The sequence below is a fragment of the Nanorana parkeri genome, unplaced genomic scaffold, assembly GCF_000935625.1.
Source record: "Nanorana parkeri isolate BGI_ZX_2015 unplaced genomic scaffold, ASM93562v1 scaffold890, whole genome shotgun sequence".
NCBI lineage: Eukaryota > Metazoa > Chordata > Amphibia > Anura > Dicroglossidae > Nanorana > Nanorana parkeri.
Genome location: NW_017307158.1, coordinates 1,015,468 through 1,030,807, shown reverse-complemented (window position 1 = coordinate 1,030,807; position 15,340 = coordinate 1,015,468). Strand labels below are relative to the sequence as shown.

The following is a 15,340-nucleotide window of genomic DNA, read 5'->3' as shown; positions in this document are numbered from 1 at the left end:
GGAAACATTCTGCAATTCAGCTCACTTTCCAGTTCCAGTTTAGCTATGTTGCCCTAGATGGTTCACTTCTCCAAACTCTTTACCCCTTTTCTGAATAGACCTGTTACTGATGTTTTTTTCTGTGTATAATTCATTATGATTTTTTTGCTTGTAATATCACATTATGGCCACTAGATTGAGCCAATAATAGATATACTTATTTCCTATGCCCCTTTAATCACCATCTTGTGGCCATATTGCAGTATTACACATTACATATTTTATGGCCACTAGATGGCGCTAAATGGGGCTTGTCGGCACATGAAATGATTGGCTGCTTGTGCTGCTTGTCCATCACTTCGTCTAAACTCTGCTGTCCAGGGACTGCAGGTCAGGTCAGATTCAGGTACTTGCACTGCTTGTATTTGATCATTATAATCCTGAGGTCATATACTGTAAATATGAACAAAACGATGGTCCAGCTCCATGGGGTCACAGTCCACTAGTTGATGTCAGATACCAAATTAATACATTACAGATGCATTCTACCGATTTACCTGCACAGTGACACCTTTTGATTGGTAGTCGATGTTGAGGCTGCGGGAGAAGTAATCCATAAAGACCTGGTAAGAGACAGATAAGAGAGGGCCTTATTAAGCAGGGCTGAATATAAACGCCAGAGAGGAACGCACTTTTGTGAACACAACCAGCTTCCTGTTCAGTTATCTCAGTGCAGGTTGCAACGGTCAGCAAAAATCACAATTGCTGCTCACAGAGAATATTAGACATAGTTCAGCTGCACAATAAAAGCCCGAAAGTCCTAAAAAGTGTATTAAAATCCAAGAACAAAAATGTGACATGTTGCAGCATACCAGTCCTTAGATGTGGTGACTACATTCGTTTTCTTTTTTCAGGCTTTCTCTTTATATTTACCCAATGTGAACATAAGCGTGTTTGTGCTTTCTGTTCAGCTCTGTTATGGTGCCCCTGGCAGGTGACGGGGGCTCACCTGAGCCATGGAGTTTGAGTGATAGCTGGTGTTCACCAGAGCTGCTTTTGCAGCCGGGAACTCTATGGGGTCCTGGTTTTCTTTGGTGCAAACTGGCACTGGGTCGCGACCCTCAGGATCACCTCAACAAGGGGATTGGCAGGAACATGAAGGCTACAGTGCTGAGGCTGTTCACAAGGCTTCAGAGAAGAGGGCAGTCAGGTCCAGGCAGATGTCTTGGCTGTTGAGAAAATAGGAAGACCCAGGTAGGGGTTGAGGCAGGCAAGCGAGTAGTCAGGTTCAGGCACAGGTCTTGGCAGGTGGCGGGCGAGAGAGAATAGTTGGGCACAGACATGGGTCTAGGCAGGCGAGAGAGTAGTCAGGTTCAGGCTCAAGTCTTGGCAGGTGAGAGAACAGGAAGACCCAGATAGGGGTTGAGGCAGGTGAGAGAGTAGTCAGGTTCAGGCACAGGTCTTGGCAGGTGAGAGAATAGTTGGGCACAGACATGGGTCTGGGCAGGCGAGAGAGTAGTCAGGTTCAGGCACAGGTCTTGGCAGGTGGCGGGCGAGAGAGAATAGTTGGGCACAGACATGGGTCTAGGCAGGCGAGAGAGTAGTCAGGTTCAGGCTCAAGTCTTGGCAGGTGAGAGAACAGGAAGACCCAGATAGGGGTTGAGGCAGGCAAGAGAGTAGTCAGGTTCAGGCTCAGGTCTTGGCAGATGAGAGAACAGGAAGACCCAGGGAGGGGTTGAGGCAGATGAGAGAGTAGTCAGGTTCAGGCAGATATTCTTGGCAGGTGAGAGAACAGGAAGACCCAGATATGGATTGAGGCAGGGGAGAGAGTAGTCAGGTTCAGACACAGGTCTTGGCAGGTGGCAAGCGAGAGAATAGTCAGGTCCAGGCAGGGGTCAAGATAGACAGCAGGTATGAGAGTAGTCAGGTCCAGAGAAAAGTCTTGGCAGACGGCAGGTGGGAAAATGGTCAGGTCCAGGCAGGAGTCAAGGCAGGAGGCAGGCAAGAGACTAGTCTGGTTCAGACAGAGGTCTTGGCAGGAGGCAGGCAGGAGTGTAGTTAGTTAGGTCAATCAGGTCGGCAACAGACAAGTAACTAACAGACAGGTAAGTCTTATAGCGCTCTATCTCTGGCTTAGCTGGTGATAAGACACATCATCAGCCACTTCAAAGGTTGGTGCCTAACTACCCTCCTGGTCAGGAAACACACCCAGTGTCAGCAACGCTTGCACCATGTTGCATTGCAATGCGTTGGGAATAAGTCTTGCACGGTGAATTTTAGTAGCTTCCTGTACATAGTTACACGAGGCTCAATATAAAAAGACGTATTCCTGTGTTGATGTTGCGTTCAAACTGTTGGGCCGCAGTAACACATATACATTACTGCAATAACCAAATACGCACCATTTGCGCTTTGCTGTGCTGCAGTGCCATTTATTCTTAATGGCATCCCGACACACCTTGCCAACAGATGTGCGTCGCAGCGCACCACAATGAGAGTAACGCACTACTGTGCATTGTGGTGCGCTGTGTCACAACGAGTGGCACATGCAGGTTTTTTGTGCGTATTGATGCCTTAGGCAGCCCGTGCTGCCTTAATACAATGCATGGGAACATGCGCCTTAATGTGCTGCAACAGTTTTAATCCATTCTAAAGCTTTGTGAAGGGATCCTCCATCAATGCATTCAAAATGCTAATTTTCCACAGTGTGTTTCAGCATAATGAGCCTTTAAAGTGAACCTGCGCTCCATTATAAAGCTTTGAAGTAAAAGTCCTGCCTAAGAGCAGACACCACAAGATACCCGCTGTTACTGTAATCCCCCAGGAAATCTTCTCCTGTTCCTCTCTCTGATTTAGTTATAATTTGTTACTACGGCCTGACTTCTGATTTCATGGCCAAGCTCCACCAGAACCCTCTCCGAAATGGTGCCTCAGTGGTCAGTCAGGGCTCCTCCCCGGACAAGGGATGGATGCTGGTGGAGCTTAGTTATGAAGACAAATCAGAGTAACAAAGTAAAACTAAAATAAAGCGGGGTACAGTACAGCAGAGGATCTTCTAATAATGTTTATTAGCGGGCATCTCGTGGTTTTTCCACTGGACAGAGAATGGACCTTGGTGGAGCTTAATCAGGCAGAAAAGTCAGCGCAGCAAGGTGAAACCAAATCACAGAGGGGCACAAAAGCCTCTTATAAAGGTATCAGCGGGCGTCTTGTGGTTTCTGCTCTCCAGAAGAACATTTCAAAAATGTTACATTGGTTAAAGTGACATTAAACCCTCAGATTTTTTAACATAAAGCAATACTGTAATGTGCGCCTTCCTGTAATCCATGGTAGTTTCCCTTCTCTTTGATGCTCTTCCTTTTAAATCTGTATCTGTTCTCATGCTTCGAAAGAACTTCCCTTTTCAGCAGACTCCCTTGTCTCACACGGTGTCTGTGTATCCGTTTGTATAGGCTGTAACCTGAGCCAGCACTACAGGAAGAGGCCCTGAGCTGAAAAGGGAAGTTCTCCCCCAGCATGAGAACAGATACAGATTTAAAAGGAAGAGCATCAAAGAGAAGGGAAACTACCATGGATTACAGGAAGGCGCACATTACAGTATTGCTTTATGTTAAAAAATCTGAGGGTTTAATGTCACTTTAAGGATCCCTGTAATGTGAATCTGACATTATATTCTGTATTATACAAGGGTGTGTCTTTGTATTGTTCATACCTTTGTGGCACTGTAGAGGGTGATCCTTGGATAAGGGTGAGTGCCCGCCTCAGAAGATATGTTTATTATGAGACCTTTCTTCCTAGGAAGAGGACAAAGAGGGTCATATCAAGAACGAGAGAGAGAGAGAGAGAGAGAGAGAGAGAGAGAGAGAGAGAGAGAGAGAGAGAGAGAGAGAGAGAAGGAACGAGAGTAGTAGAAGAGAGAGGAAGGGGGAAGGATAAAGGGGCAGTATAGAGAGGAAGAGGAAAGAGAAAAGAAAGAGAATCCAGACACAAACAAAGCAGAGAGACACAAGAGAGAAAGAGAGAGAGAGAGAAATAGAAAGGAGAGAGAGAGAGAAATAGAAAGGAGAGAGAGAGAGAGAAAGAAAGAAAGAAACAGAAAAAAAAGAGAGAAAGAGAGAAAGAAAGAAAGAAAGAAAGAAAGAAAGAAAGAAAGAAAGAAAGTAGAAGAGAGAGGAAGGGGGAAGGATAAAGGGGCAGTATAGAGAGGAAGAGGAAAGAGAAAAGAAAGAGAATCCAGACACAAACAAAGCAGAGAGACACAAGAGAGAAAGAGAGAGAGAGAGAAATAGAAAGGAGAGAGAGAGAGAAATAGAAAGGAGAGAGAGAGAGAGAAAGAAAGAAAGAAACAGAAAAAAAAGAGAGAAAGAGAGAAAGAAAGAAAGAAAGAAAGAAAGAAAGAAAGAAAGAAAGAAAGTAGAAGAGAGAGGAAGGGGGAAGGATAAAGGGGCAGTATAGAGAGGAAGATGAAAGAGAAAATAAGGAGAGAAAGAAAGAAAGCGATAAATAGAAAAAGAGAAAGAAAAAAGAAAGAAAGTATAAGAGAGAGGAAAGGGGAAGGATAAAAAGGGGCGGTATAGAGAGGAAGATGAAAGAGAAAAGAAAGAGAGAAAGAAAGAAAATAGTGGAAGAGATGAAAGGGAGACAGCAAGAGGGAAGAGATGTAGAGACAGAGAAAAAGAAGAGAAAGAATAAGAAGAAAGTATCCCAGCTATAGGGGGACACGCCCAATGTCCTTTTCTGGTGCACCTTGTAGTGGCTTCCATGGAATCACCGGCGGTGTAGAATCCATGATTCTGTATGTACATGGGAGGAGAATGTTGCTGGGATGAAGGTGTCTCTGATCTCTGTGTTGTGGGTTCCAGGAGACTAGGGGGTGACTTGGCCCTTTAGTGCCCAACCATATCCAGAAGAGCAATCGGGTGTGCAGCTTATGGGCTCCCTACTGGAGGTCTACTTTATAGAATGCGCAATTCTGCTGGGTAGGGGAAACACTCAAAACTCAAAGACGGGAAATAGGGGAACTATGGCACTGAAGCTGGTCATACATCTGTTGAACTTCAGTTATAAAAATGTGTTTTCTGAACGTCTGTCTGATTGTGTAATAGGTATTGGGGTCAAAGTGACAATCAATTTCAGCGGCAGTGATAAAAGAAAATGGAAAGAGCAGTTATATAAAAGTTATATGGAAGTGTGAACTTTACCTTTCCACCATTCTTGGAAGTAAGATTCGAATCATCTAGAAATAGAAAACAAAGAATAATTTATTTTCTATAATATCGATGTAATGAAAACAATATTTCAAAACATGAAGGTTGAGCACCCTGCAGGAGGAGGACAGACTCATAGCTCCCTTCTGTCTGTAGCACCCTGCAGGAGGAGGACAGACTCATAGCTCCCTTCTATGTATCACCCTGCAGGAGGAGGACAGACTCATAGCTCCCTTCTATGTATCACCCTGCAGGAGGAGGACAGACTCATAGCTCCCTTCTATGTATCACCCTGCAGGAGGAGGACAGACTCATAGCTCCCTTCTATGTATCACCCTGCAGGAGGAGGACAGACTCATAGCTCCCTTCTATGTATCACCCTGCAGGAGGAGGACAGACTCATAGCTCCCTTCTATGTATCACCCTGCAGGAGGAGGACAGACTCATAGCTCCCTTCTATGTATCACCCTGCAGGAGGAGGACAGACTCATAGCTCCCTTCTATGTATCACCCTGCAGGAGGAGGACAGACTCATAGCTCCCTTCTATGTATCACCCTGCAGGAGGAGGACAGACTCATAGCTCCCTTCTATGTATCACCCTGCAGGAGGAGGACAGACTCATAGCTCCCTTCTATGTATCACCCTGCAGGAGGAGGACAGACTCATAGCTCCCTTCTATGTATCACCCTGCAGGAGGAGGACAGACTCATAGCTCCCTTCTATGTATCACCCTGCAGGAGGAGGACAGACTCATAGCTCCCTTCTATGTATCACCCTGCAGGAGGAGGACAGACTCATAGCTCCCTTCTATGTATCACCCTGCAGGAGGAGGACAGACTCATAGCTCCCTTCTATGTATCACCCTGCAGGAGGAGGACAGACTCATAGCTCCCTTCTATGTATCACCCTGCAGGAGGAGGACAGACTCATAGCTCCCTTCTATGTATCACCCTGCAGGAGGAGGACAGACTCATAGCTCCCTTCTATGTATCACCCTGCAGGAGGAGGACAGACTCATAGCTCCCTTCTATGTATCACCCTGCAGGAGGAGGACAGACTCATAGCTCCCTTCTATGTATCACCCTGCAGGAGGAGGACAGACTCATAGCTCCCTTCTATGTATCACCCTGCAGGAGGAGGACAGACTCATAGCTCCCTTCTATGTATCACCCTGCAGGAGGAGGACAGACTCATAGCTCCCTTCTATGTATCACCCTGCAGGAGGAGGACAGACTCATAGCTCCCTTCTATGTATCACCCTGCAGGAGGAGGACAGACTCATAGCTCCCTTCTATGTATCACCCTGCAGGAGGAGGACAGACTCATAGCTCCCTTCTATGTATCACCCTGCAGGAGGAGGACAGACTCATAGCTCCCTTCTATGTATCACCCTGCAGGAGGAGGACAGACTCATAGCTCCCTTCTATGTATCACCCTGCAGGAGGAGGACAGACTCATAGCTCCCTTCTATGTATCACCCTGCAGGAGGAGGACAGACTCATAGCTCCCTTCTATGTATCACCCTGCAGGAGGAGGACAGACTCATAGCTCCCTTCTATGTATCACCCTGCAGGAGGAGGACAGACTCATAGCTCCCTTCTATGTATCACCCTGCAGGAGGAGGACAGACTCATAGCTCCCTTCTATGTATCACCCTGCAGGAGGAGGACAGACTCATAGCTCCCTTCTATGTATCACCCTGCAGGAGGAGGACAGACTCATAGCTCCCTTCTATGTATCACCCTGCAGGAGGAGGACAGACTCATAGCTCCCTTCTATGTATCACCCTGCAGGAGGAGGACAGACTCATAGCTCCCTTCTATGTATCACCCTGCAGGAGGAGGACAGACTCATAGCTCCCTTCTATGTATCACCCTGCAGGAGGAGGACAGACTCATAGCTCCCTTCTATGTATCACCCTGCAGGAGGAGGACAGACTCATAGCTCCCTTCTATGTATCACCCTGCAGGAGGAGGACAGACTCATAGCTCCCTTCTATGTATCACCCTGCAGGAGGAGGACAGACTCATAGCTCCCTTCTATGTATCACCCTGCAGGAGGAGGACAGACTCATAGCTCCCTTCTATGTATCACCCTGCAGGAGGAGGACAGACTCATAGCTCCCTTCTATGTATCACCCTGCAGGAGGAGGACAGACTCATAGCTCCCTTCTATGTATCACCCTGCAGGAGGAGGACAGACTCATAGCTCCCTTCTATGTATCACCCTGCAGGAGGAGGACAGACTCATAGCTCCCTTCTATGTATCACCCTGCAGGAGGAGGACAGACTCATAGCTCCCTTCTATGTATCACCCTGCAGGAGGAGGACAGACTCATAGCTCCCTTCTATGTATCACCCTGCAGGAGGAGGACAGACTCATAGCTCCCTTCTATGTATCACCCTGCAGGAGGAGGACAGACTCATAGCTCCCTTCTATGTATCACCCTGCAGGAGGAGGACAGACTCATAGCTCCCTTCTATGTATCACCCTGCAGGAGGAGGACAGACTCATAGCTCCCTTCTATGTATCACCCTGCAGGAGGAGGACAGACTCATAGCTCCCTTCTATGTATCACCCTGCAGGAGGAGGACAGACTCATAGCTCCCTTCTATGTATCACCCTGCAGGAGGAGGACAGACTCATAGCTCCCTTCTATGTATCACCCTGCAGGAGGAGGACAGACTCATAGCTCCCTTCTATGTATCACCCTGCAGGAGGAGGACAGACTCATAGCTCCCTTCTATGTATCACCCTGCAGGAGGAGGACAGACTCATAGCTCCCTTCTATGTATCACCCTGCAGGAGGAGGACAGACTCATAGCTCCCTTCTATGTATCACCCTGCAGGAGGAGGACAGACTCATAGCTCCCTTCTATGTATCACCCTGCAGGAGGAGGACAGACTCATAGCTCCCTTCTATGTATCACCCTGCAGGAGGAGGACAGACTCATAGCTCCCTTCTATGTATCACCCTGCAGGAGGAGGACAGACTCATAGCTCCCTTCTATGTATCACCCTGCAGGAGGAGGACAGACTCATAGCTCCCTTCTATGTATCACCCTGCAGGAGGAGGACAGACTCATAGCTCCCTTCTATGTATCACCCTGCAGGAGGAGGACAGACTCATAGCTCCCTTCTATGTATCACCCTGCAGGAGGAGGACAGACTCATAGCTCCCTTCTATGTATCACCCTGCAGGAGGAGGACAGACTCATAGCTCCCTTCTATGTATCACCCTGCAGGAGGAGGACAGACTCATAGCTCCCTTCTATGTATCACCCTGCAGGAGGAGGACAGACTCATAGCTCCCTTCTATGTATCACCCTGCAGGAGGAGGACAGACTCATAGCTCCCTTCTATGTATCACCCTGCAGGAGGAGGACAGACTCATAGCTCCCTTCTATGTATCACCCTGCAGGAGGAGGACAGACTCATAGCTCCCTTCTATGTATCACCCTGCAGGAGGAGGACAGACTCATAGCTCCCTTCTATGTATCACCCTGCAGGAGGAGGACAGACTCATAGCTCCCTTCTATGTATCACCCTGCAGGAGGAGGACAGACTCATAGCTCCCTTCTATGTATCACCCTGCAGGAGGAGGACAGACTCATAGCTCCCTTCTATGTATCACCCTGCAGGAGGAGGACAGACTCATAGCTCCCTTCTATGTATCACCCTGCAGGAGGAGGACAGACTCATAGCTCCCTTCTATGTATCACCCTGCAGGAGGAGGACAGACTCATAGCTCCCTTCTATGTATCACCCTGCAGGAGGAGGACAGACTCATAGCTCCCTTCTATGTATCACCCTGCAGGAGGAGGACAGACTCATAGCTCCCTTCTATGTATCACCCTGCAGGAGGAGGACAGACTCATAGCTCCCTTCTATGTATCACCCTGCAGGAGGAGGACAGACTCATAGCTCCCTTCTATGTATCACCCTGCAGGAGGAGGACAGACTCATAGCTCCCTTCTATGTATCACCCTGCAGGAGGAGGACAGACTCATAGCTCCCTTCTATGTATCACCCTGCAGGAGGAGGACAGACTCATAGCTCCCTTCTATGTATCACCCTGCAGGAGGAGGACAGACTCATAGCTCCCTTCTATGTATCACCCTGCAGGAGGAGGACAGACTCATAGCTCCCTTCTATGTATCACCCTGCAGGAGGAGGACAGACTCATAGCTCCCTTCTGTCTGTATCACCCTGCAGGAGGAGGGCAGACTCATAGCTCCCTTCTATACATGACATAGAAATAAATGATAGACTTACATGCAGCATTGACAATACATTACAGTTCATCATGTCCGTGATGCTCTGTGACAGGAAAAAAAAAAAGAATTGTAATGTGTTTGTTTTCTATTCCGCCTCGCAAGCGCCCGACACAAGCTGGACCCGCCTCCTCCTTCTCCTGCTCGCCGCCTCCGTGAGTTCCTGAGGCAGCCGATGCTGCTCTATTTCGTGCAGCCCGGTTCGCCTTGCTGTTTTGGAGGTGGCATTTTTGTCGCCCACCTGAAATCTGCCGCCCGAGGCAAACGCCTTTTTTGCCTCACAGCAGATACGCCCCTGAATAAAAGTCACCTCTAATGCTGACGTACAGGTGTGTGAGAGCTCACAGACCAGCGACTACGACTGGAAGACACTATAGGCGCCATGTGTACAGTTTGTAGAATTCTTTGATCTTAAAGTGAAGTTTCTAAATCTGATCTCTGCAAATTAAAGAAACCCCACGGCCAATATAAAGGTATTAAACTGCCCCCCAGGAGGTATATTTTCACTGACTGATGGTCATTTTGGTGTCACCCACTCTGAAAAGCCGGGCACTCGGTCATGGACCGAGAGCCCGACAGTTGCTCAAGAGAGGAGGTGCCACAGCGGCATACCTTATCCCGCCGGGTGAATGCCCCCTCCTCTCCCTGCAACGGAACACCGGCGCCCATCACCAAGATGGCCACCAGCAGGTTACAGCCCGTGATGTCATCAAGCACATGTGCGATAACGTTGCACGTGCGCAATGACGTCACACGGATGCGCAATGGAGCCACTGCAGGGTGCCACTCGGTACCCGCTCCGGGTGACAACCTGCCTCAGGACGCCCCTGCTTCTAGGGGCCGGCATGGGGCTTCACTATATTTCGCACCAAAACTCGGTGATCTATTATTTACATTCTGGCTACTTAATCTCAAAGATGAAATGATATTTGTACAAACGCTGAACTGCTGACAAAGAAACTTTCACACCAAGAGTTTCCACTCCTGCCTGAGGAATAGAATTGTGCACAGAGCTTAGAGTCCATCAGTGTCCCATTGCTCATGGCTTAAGCCCTGATGAAGGGGGATTATGACCCCCCAAAACGTGTTGGATGTGCATATCTTCTAGTTGTCATTTGTGAAGCCAATGATGGTTTTTGGGGTTCTCCAGACCTGGTGCTGTTTTTGTTTTTTCACTTACGTAGCAATAAAAGCCCAGCAGAGGTCCAAACCCTTTCCTGCTCTGTCCAGCACTGAAATATACGCGCTCCCTTTAGTTACACTTCAGGAAATAATGTTTAATTATTGTTGGTAACTAACAAAAATCATCATTGTGAAACCTTAAAAGTGAGAAAAATAAACACTCGCCTTGTTTAGATCGCCAGAAGAAAGGAATCCTGTTGGAGCCGCTTTGGACATTCCGACGTTATTTACTGAAAAGGGTAAAAAAAAATTATTCACTTTATATCCAATCACATCTCTCCACATTATAGATCCCAGCTCTGTCTGATCCTGTCCTGATAATATCCAATCACATCTCTCCACATTATAGATCCCAGCTCTGTGTGATGCTGTCCTGATAATATCCAATCACATCTCTCCACATTATAGATCCCAGCTCTGTGTGATGCTGTCCTGATAATATCCAATCACATCTCTCCACATTATAGATCCCAGGTCAGTCTGATCCTGTCCTGATAATATCCAATCACATCTCTCCACATTATAGATCCCAGCTCTGTGTGATGCTGTCCTGATAATATCCAATCACATCTCTCCACATTATAGATCCCAGCTCTGTCTGATCCTGTCCTGATAATATCCAATCACATCTCCCCACATTATAGATCCCAGCTCTGTGTGATGCTGTCCTGATCACATCCAATCACATCTCTCCACATTATAGATCCCAGCTCTGTCTGACCCTGTCCTGATCACATCCAATCACATCTCTCCACATTATAGATCCCAGCTCAGTCTGATCCTGTCCTAATCACAGCCAATCACATCTCTCCACATTATAGATCTCAGCTCTGTCTGATCCTGTCCTGATAATATCCAATCACATCTCTCCACATTATAGATCCCAGCTCTGTGTGATCCTGTCCTGATAACATCCAATCACATCTCTCCACATTATAGATCCCCGCTCTGTGTGATCCTGTCCTGATCACATCCAATCACATCTCTCCCCCTTATAGATCCCAGCTCTGTGTGATCCTGTCCTGATCACATCCAATCACATGTCTCCACATTATAGATCCCAGCTCTGTCTGATCCTGTCCTGATAATATCCAATCACATCTCTCCACATTATAGATCCCAGCTCTGTGTGATCCTGTCCTGATAATATCCAATCACATCTCTCCACATTATAGATCCCAGCTCTGTGTGATCCTGTCCTGATAACATCCAATCACATCTCTCCACATTATAGATCCCCGCTCTGTGTGATCCTGTCCTGATAACATCCAATCACATCTCTCCACATTATAGATCCCCGCTCTGTGTGATCCTGTCCTGATAACATCCAATCCCCTCTCTCCACATTATAGATCCCCGCTCTGTGTGATCCTGTCCTGATCACATCCAATCACATCTCTCCCCCTTATAGATCCCAGCTCTGTGTGATCCTGTCCTGATCACATCCAATCACATGTCTCCACATTATAGATCCCAGCTCTGTCTGATCCTGTCCTGATCACAGCCAATCACATCTCTCCACATTATAGATCCCCGCTCTGTCTGATCCTGTCCTGATCACAGCCAATCACATCTCTCCACATTATAGATCCCCGCTCTGTCTGATCCTGTCCTGATCACAGCCAATCACATCTCTCCACATTATAGATCCCCGCTCTGTCTGATCCTGTCCTGATCACAGCCAATCACATCTCTCCACATTATAGATCCCCGCTCTGTCTGATCCTGTCCTGATCACAGCCAATCACATCTCTCCACATTATAGATCCCCGCTCTGTCTGATCCTGTCCTGATCACAGCCAATCACATCTCTCCACATTATAGATCCCCGCTCTGTCTGATCCTGTCCTGATCACAGCCAATCACATCTCTCCACATTATAGATCCCCGCTCTGTCTGATCCTGTCCTGATCACAGCCAATCACATCTCTCCACATTATAGATCCCCGCTCTGTCTGATCCTGTCCTGATCACAGCCAATCACATCTCTCCACATTATAGATCCCAGCTCTGTGTGATCCTGTCCTGATCACAGCCAATCACATCTCTCCACATTATAGATCCCCGCTCTGTGTGATCCTGTCCTGATAACATCCAATCACATCTCTCCACATTATAGATCCCCGCTCTGTGTGATCCTGTCCTGATAATATCCAATCACATCTCTCCACATTATAGATCCCCGCTCTGTGTGATCCTGTCCTGATCACATCCAATCACATCTCTCCACATTATAGATCCCAGCTCTGTGTGATCCTGTCCTGATAATATCCAATCACATCTCTCCACATTATAGATCCCCGCTCTGTGTGATCCTGTCCTGATCACATCCAATCACATCTCTCCACCTTATAGATCCCAGCTCTGTGTGATCCTGTCCTGATCACATCCAATCACATGTCTCCACATTATAGATCCCAGCTCTGTCTGATCCTGTCCTGACAGTAAGATGCAGTCACCGTATAGAATGTTATTACCCAGGATTCCGATGTCCAGGTCCTTCAGGCCCTCCTCAATCTTGGGGTAAATCTCGGCCCCCCCTGTAAAATCTGCCTGGATGATTCTGGTTTTCCGCCCACTCTGTTGCTCTGTGGAAGTAGATTACTATAAATCACCTGGTCACAGATCTGGACAATTCCAACATATAAAACGATCTAAAATGTGTCAGCGGACGTGCGCAGCGAGAAGCACCCGTCACACTGATCAGGACTCTCATAGACATAAGATGATGAAGTATACAATGCTCATTATATCTGGGCAATCACTAGTATACGGCCCGTCCTTCCAGGGACTTTCATTGATGGAGGACTCCTGCACATCCATTGGGGAGGAAAGGGTTATATGACACCGCCTGTTCTTCCATTAACCCTTTGTAGGAGCAGAGTTTCCCCTCCAGCAATGATGTGATGTTCAGCACAGAAGGAGAGTTTACATTGTATCCAGGAGGAAATGTTTGGTATGAATACAGATCCTGAGAATACACACGGTTATTGTTTAAGGGTTAAATGTTGTTTTCTTATGGTGGGCCCGGGGGGTGCTTTTGATGGACCTAGGAGGTACTTCAATTGGATCTAGGTGGTACTTCTGATAGGCCCAGGGGAAACCTCTGATGGACATAGGAAGTACTTCTGATAGACCCAGGCCATACTTCTGATGGCCCCAGGGGGTACTTCTGAGTGGCAGGGGTACTTCTAATAGACCCAGACATTTACTTCTGATGGTTCCAGTGGGTACTTCTGATGGACACAGGGGGCACTTCTGATACACCCAGGAAATACTTCCAGTGGGTCCAGTAATTACTTCAGATGGGTCCAGGAGGTTCCTCTGATGGGCCCAGAGGGTATTCTAAGTGGGTCCAGGGTGTACCTCTGATGGTTCTAGGCGGTAATGCTAACGGGTCCAGGGGGTACTTTTTATGGGTGCGGGGGGTACTTCTGATAGGCCTTGGGAGTCTTCTGATGAGTCCAGGAGGTACTTTTGATGGGTTCAGAGGGTACTTCTTATGGACCCATGAGGGTATGTTTAATAGACTTAAGATGTGCTACTGATGGGCCAAGTGGGTACTTCTTATGGCTCCACTTGGTATTTCTGATGGGCCCAGGGGGGGAACATCTGAGAGGACCAATGGAGACTTCTGATGGGCCAAATGTGGATTTCTAAAAGGGGCCCACCCAGGAGGTACTTCTGTTTTTTATTGTGACTTCCTCATGACAGTGTTTAGTTTTTGGGCGATAATAACTCTTCCCCGCGCTACTCAAAGCCCAAAAAGGCAAAACATTTACAGCAAAAAGTTTACACTTTTATTAGAGTCAAATAAACTTTTTTTTGTTACTATGGGGACATATGAACCCAAACTCTTACCAATCTCTGCCGCAACTTTCTGAAGCTTCTCCAGAGTCCGACTGATGAGGACCACATTGAATCCCCTCTTGGCCAACTATTGAGAAGAAAAGATACGTGTGATTGGGATAAAGTGGATCACCGGAAGTGTAGGCAATGCCGACATTATGACCGTACCTCCTTAGCGTAGCATTTCCCTATTCCATCCGTCGCTCCCGTTACCACTGGAGAGGAAACAAGAAATGTTTAGAGTGTTTTTAAAAAATATGTCAACAGTTTTACTGGGATGGAGGGGGGGAGAGAAAGAGAGAGAGAGAGAAAGAGAGAGAGAAAGAGAGAGAGAGAGAGAGAGAGAGAGAGAGAGAGAGAGAGAGAGAGAGAGAGAGAGAGAGAGAAAGAGAGAGAGAGAGAAAGAGAGAGAGGAAGAGAGAGAGGAGAGAAATGAGAGAAAGAGAGAAGGGAGAGAGAGAGAGAGAGAGAGAGAGAGAGAGAGAGAGACAAAGAGAGAGAGGGGGAGAGAGAGAGGAAGAGAGAGAAAGGAGAGAAAGAGAGGGAGGAAGAGAGAGAGAGAGAGGAAGAGAGAGAGGAAGAGAGAGAGAGAGAGAGGGGAAGAGAGGGAGGAAGAGAGAGAGAGGAAGGGAGGGAGGAAGAGAGAGAGGGAGGAAGAGAGAGGAAGAGAGAGAGAGGGGGGAGAGAGATAGGGAGAGAGAGAGGAAGAGAGAGAGGAAGAGAGAGAAAGGAGAGAAAGAGAGGGAGGAAGAGAGAGAGAGAGGAAGAGAGAGAGGAAGAGAGAGAGGAAGAGAGAGAGGAAGAGAGAGAGGAAGAGAGAGAGGAAGAGAGGGAGGAAGAGAGGGAGG

The 15,340-nt window shown here is 47.6% G+C and overlaps 1 protein-coding gene across 1 annotated transcript in view; it reads right to left on the bottom strand.

Annotated features, from left to right (window-relative positions):
* Positions 1-15,340, bottom strand: part of LOC108794729 (very-long-chain 3-oxoacyl-CoA reductase-like) — a 33,174-nt gene that overhangs the window by 2,869 nt on the left and 14,965 nt on the right. The window contains exons 2-9 of the mRNA XM_018565819.1: positions 14,661-14,707; positions 14,505-14,580; positions 13,121-13,231; positions 10,809-10,873; positions 9,463-9,507; positions 5,181-5,215; positions 3,692-3,773; positions 537-602 (exon numbers count right to left, since the gene is read on the bottom strand). Of these exons, the coding sequence (XP_018421321.1) occupies positions 537-602; positions 3,692-3,773; positions 5,181-5,215; positions 9,463-9,507; positions 10,809-10,873; positions 13,121-13,231; positions 14,505-14,580; positions 14,661-14,707 (527 nt within the window). The remainder of the gene's footprint in view (positions 1-536; positions 603-3,691; positions 3,774-5,180; positions 5,216-9,462; positions 9,508-10,808; positions 10,874-13,120; positions 13,232-14,504; positions 14,581-14,660; positions 14,708-15,340) is intronic.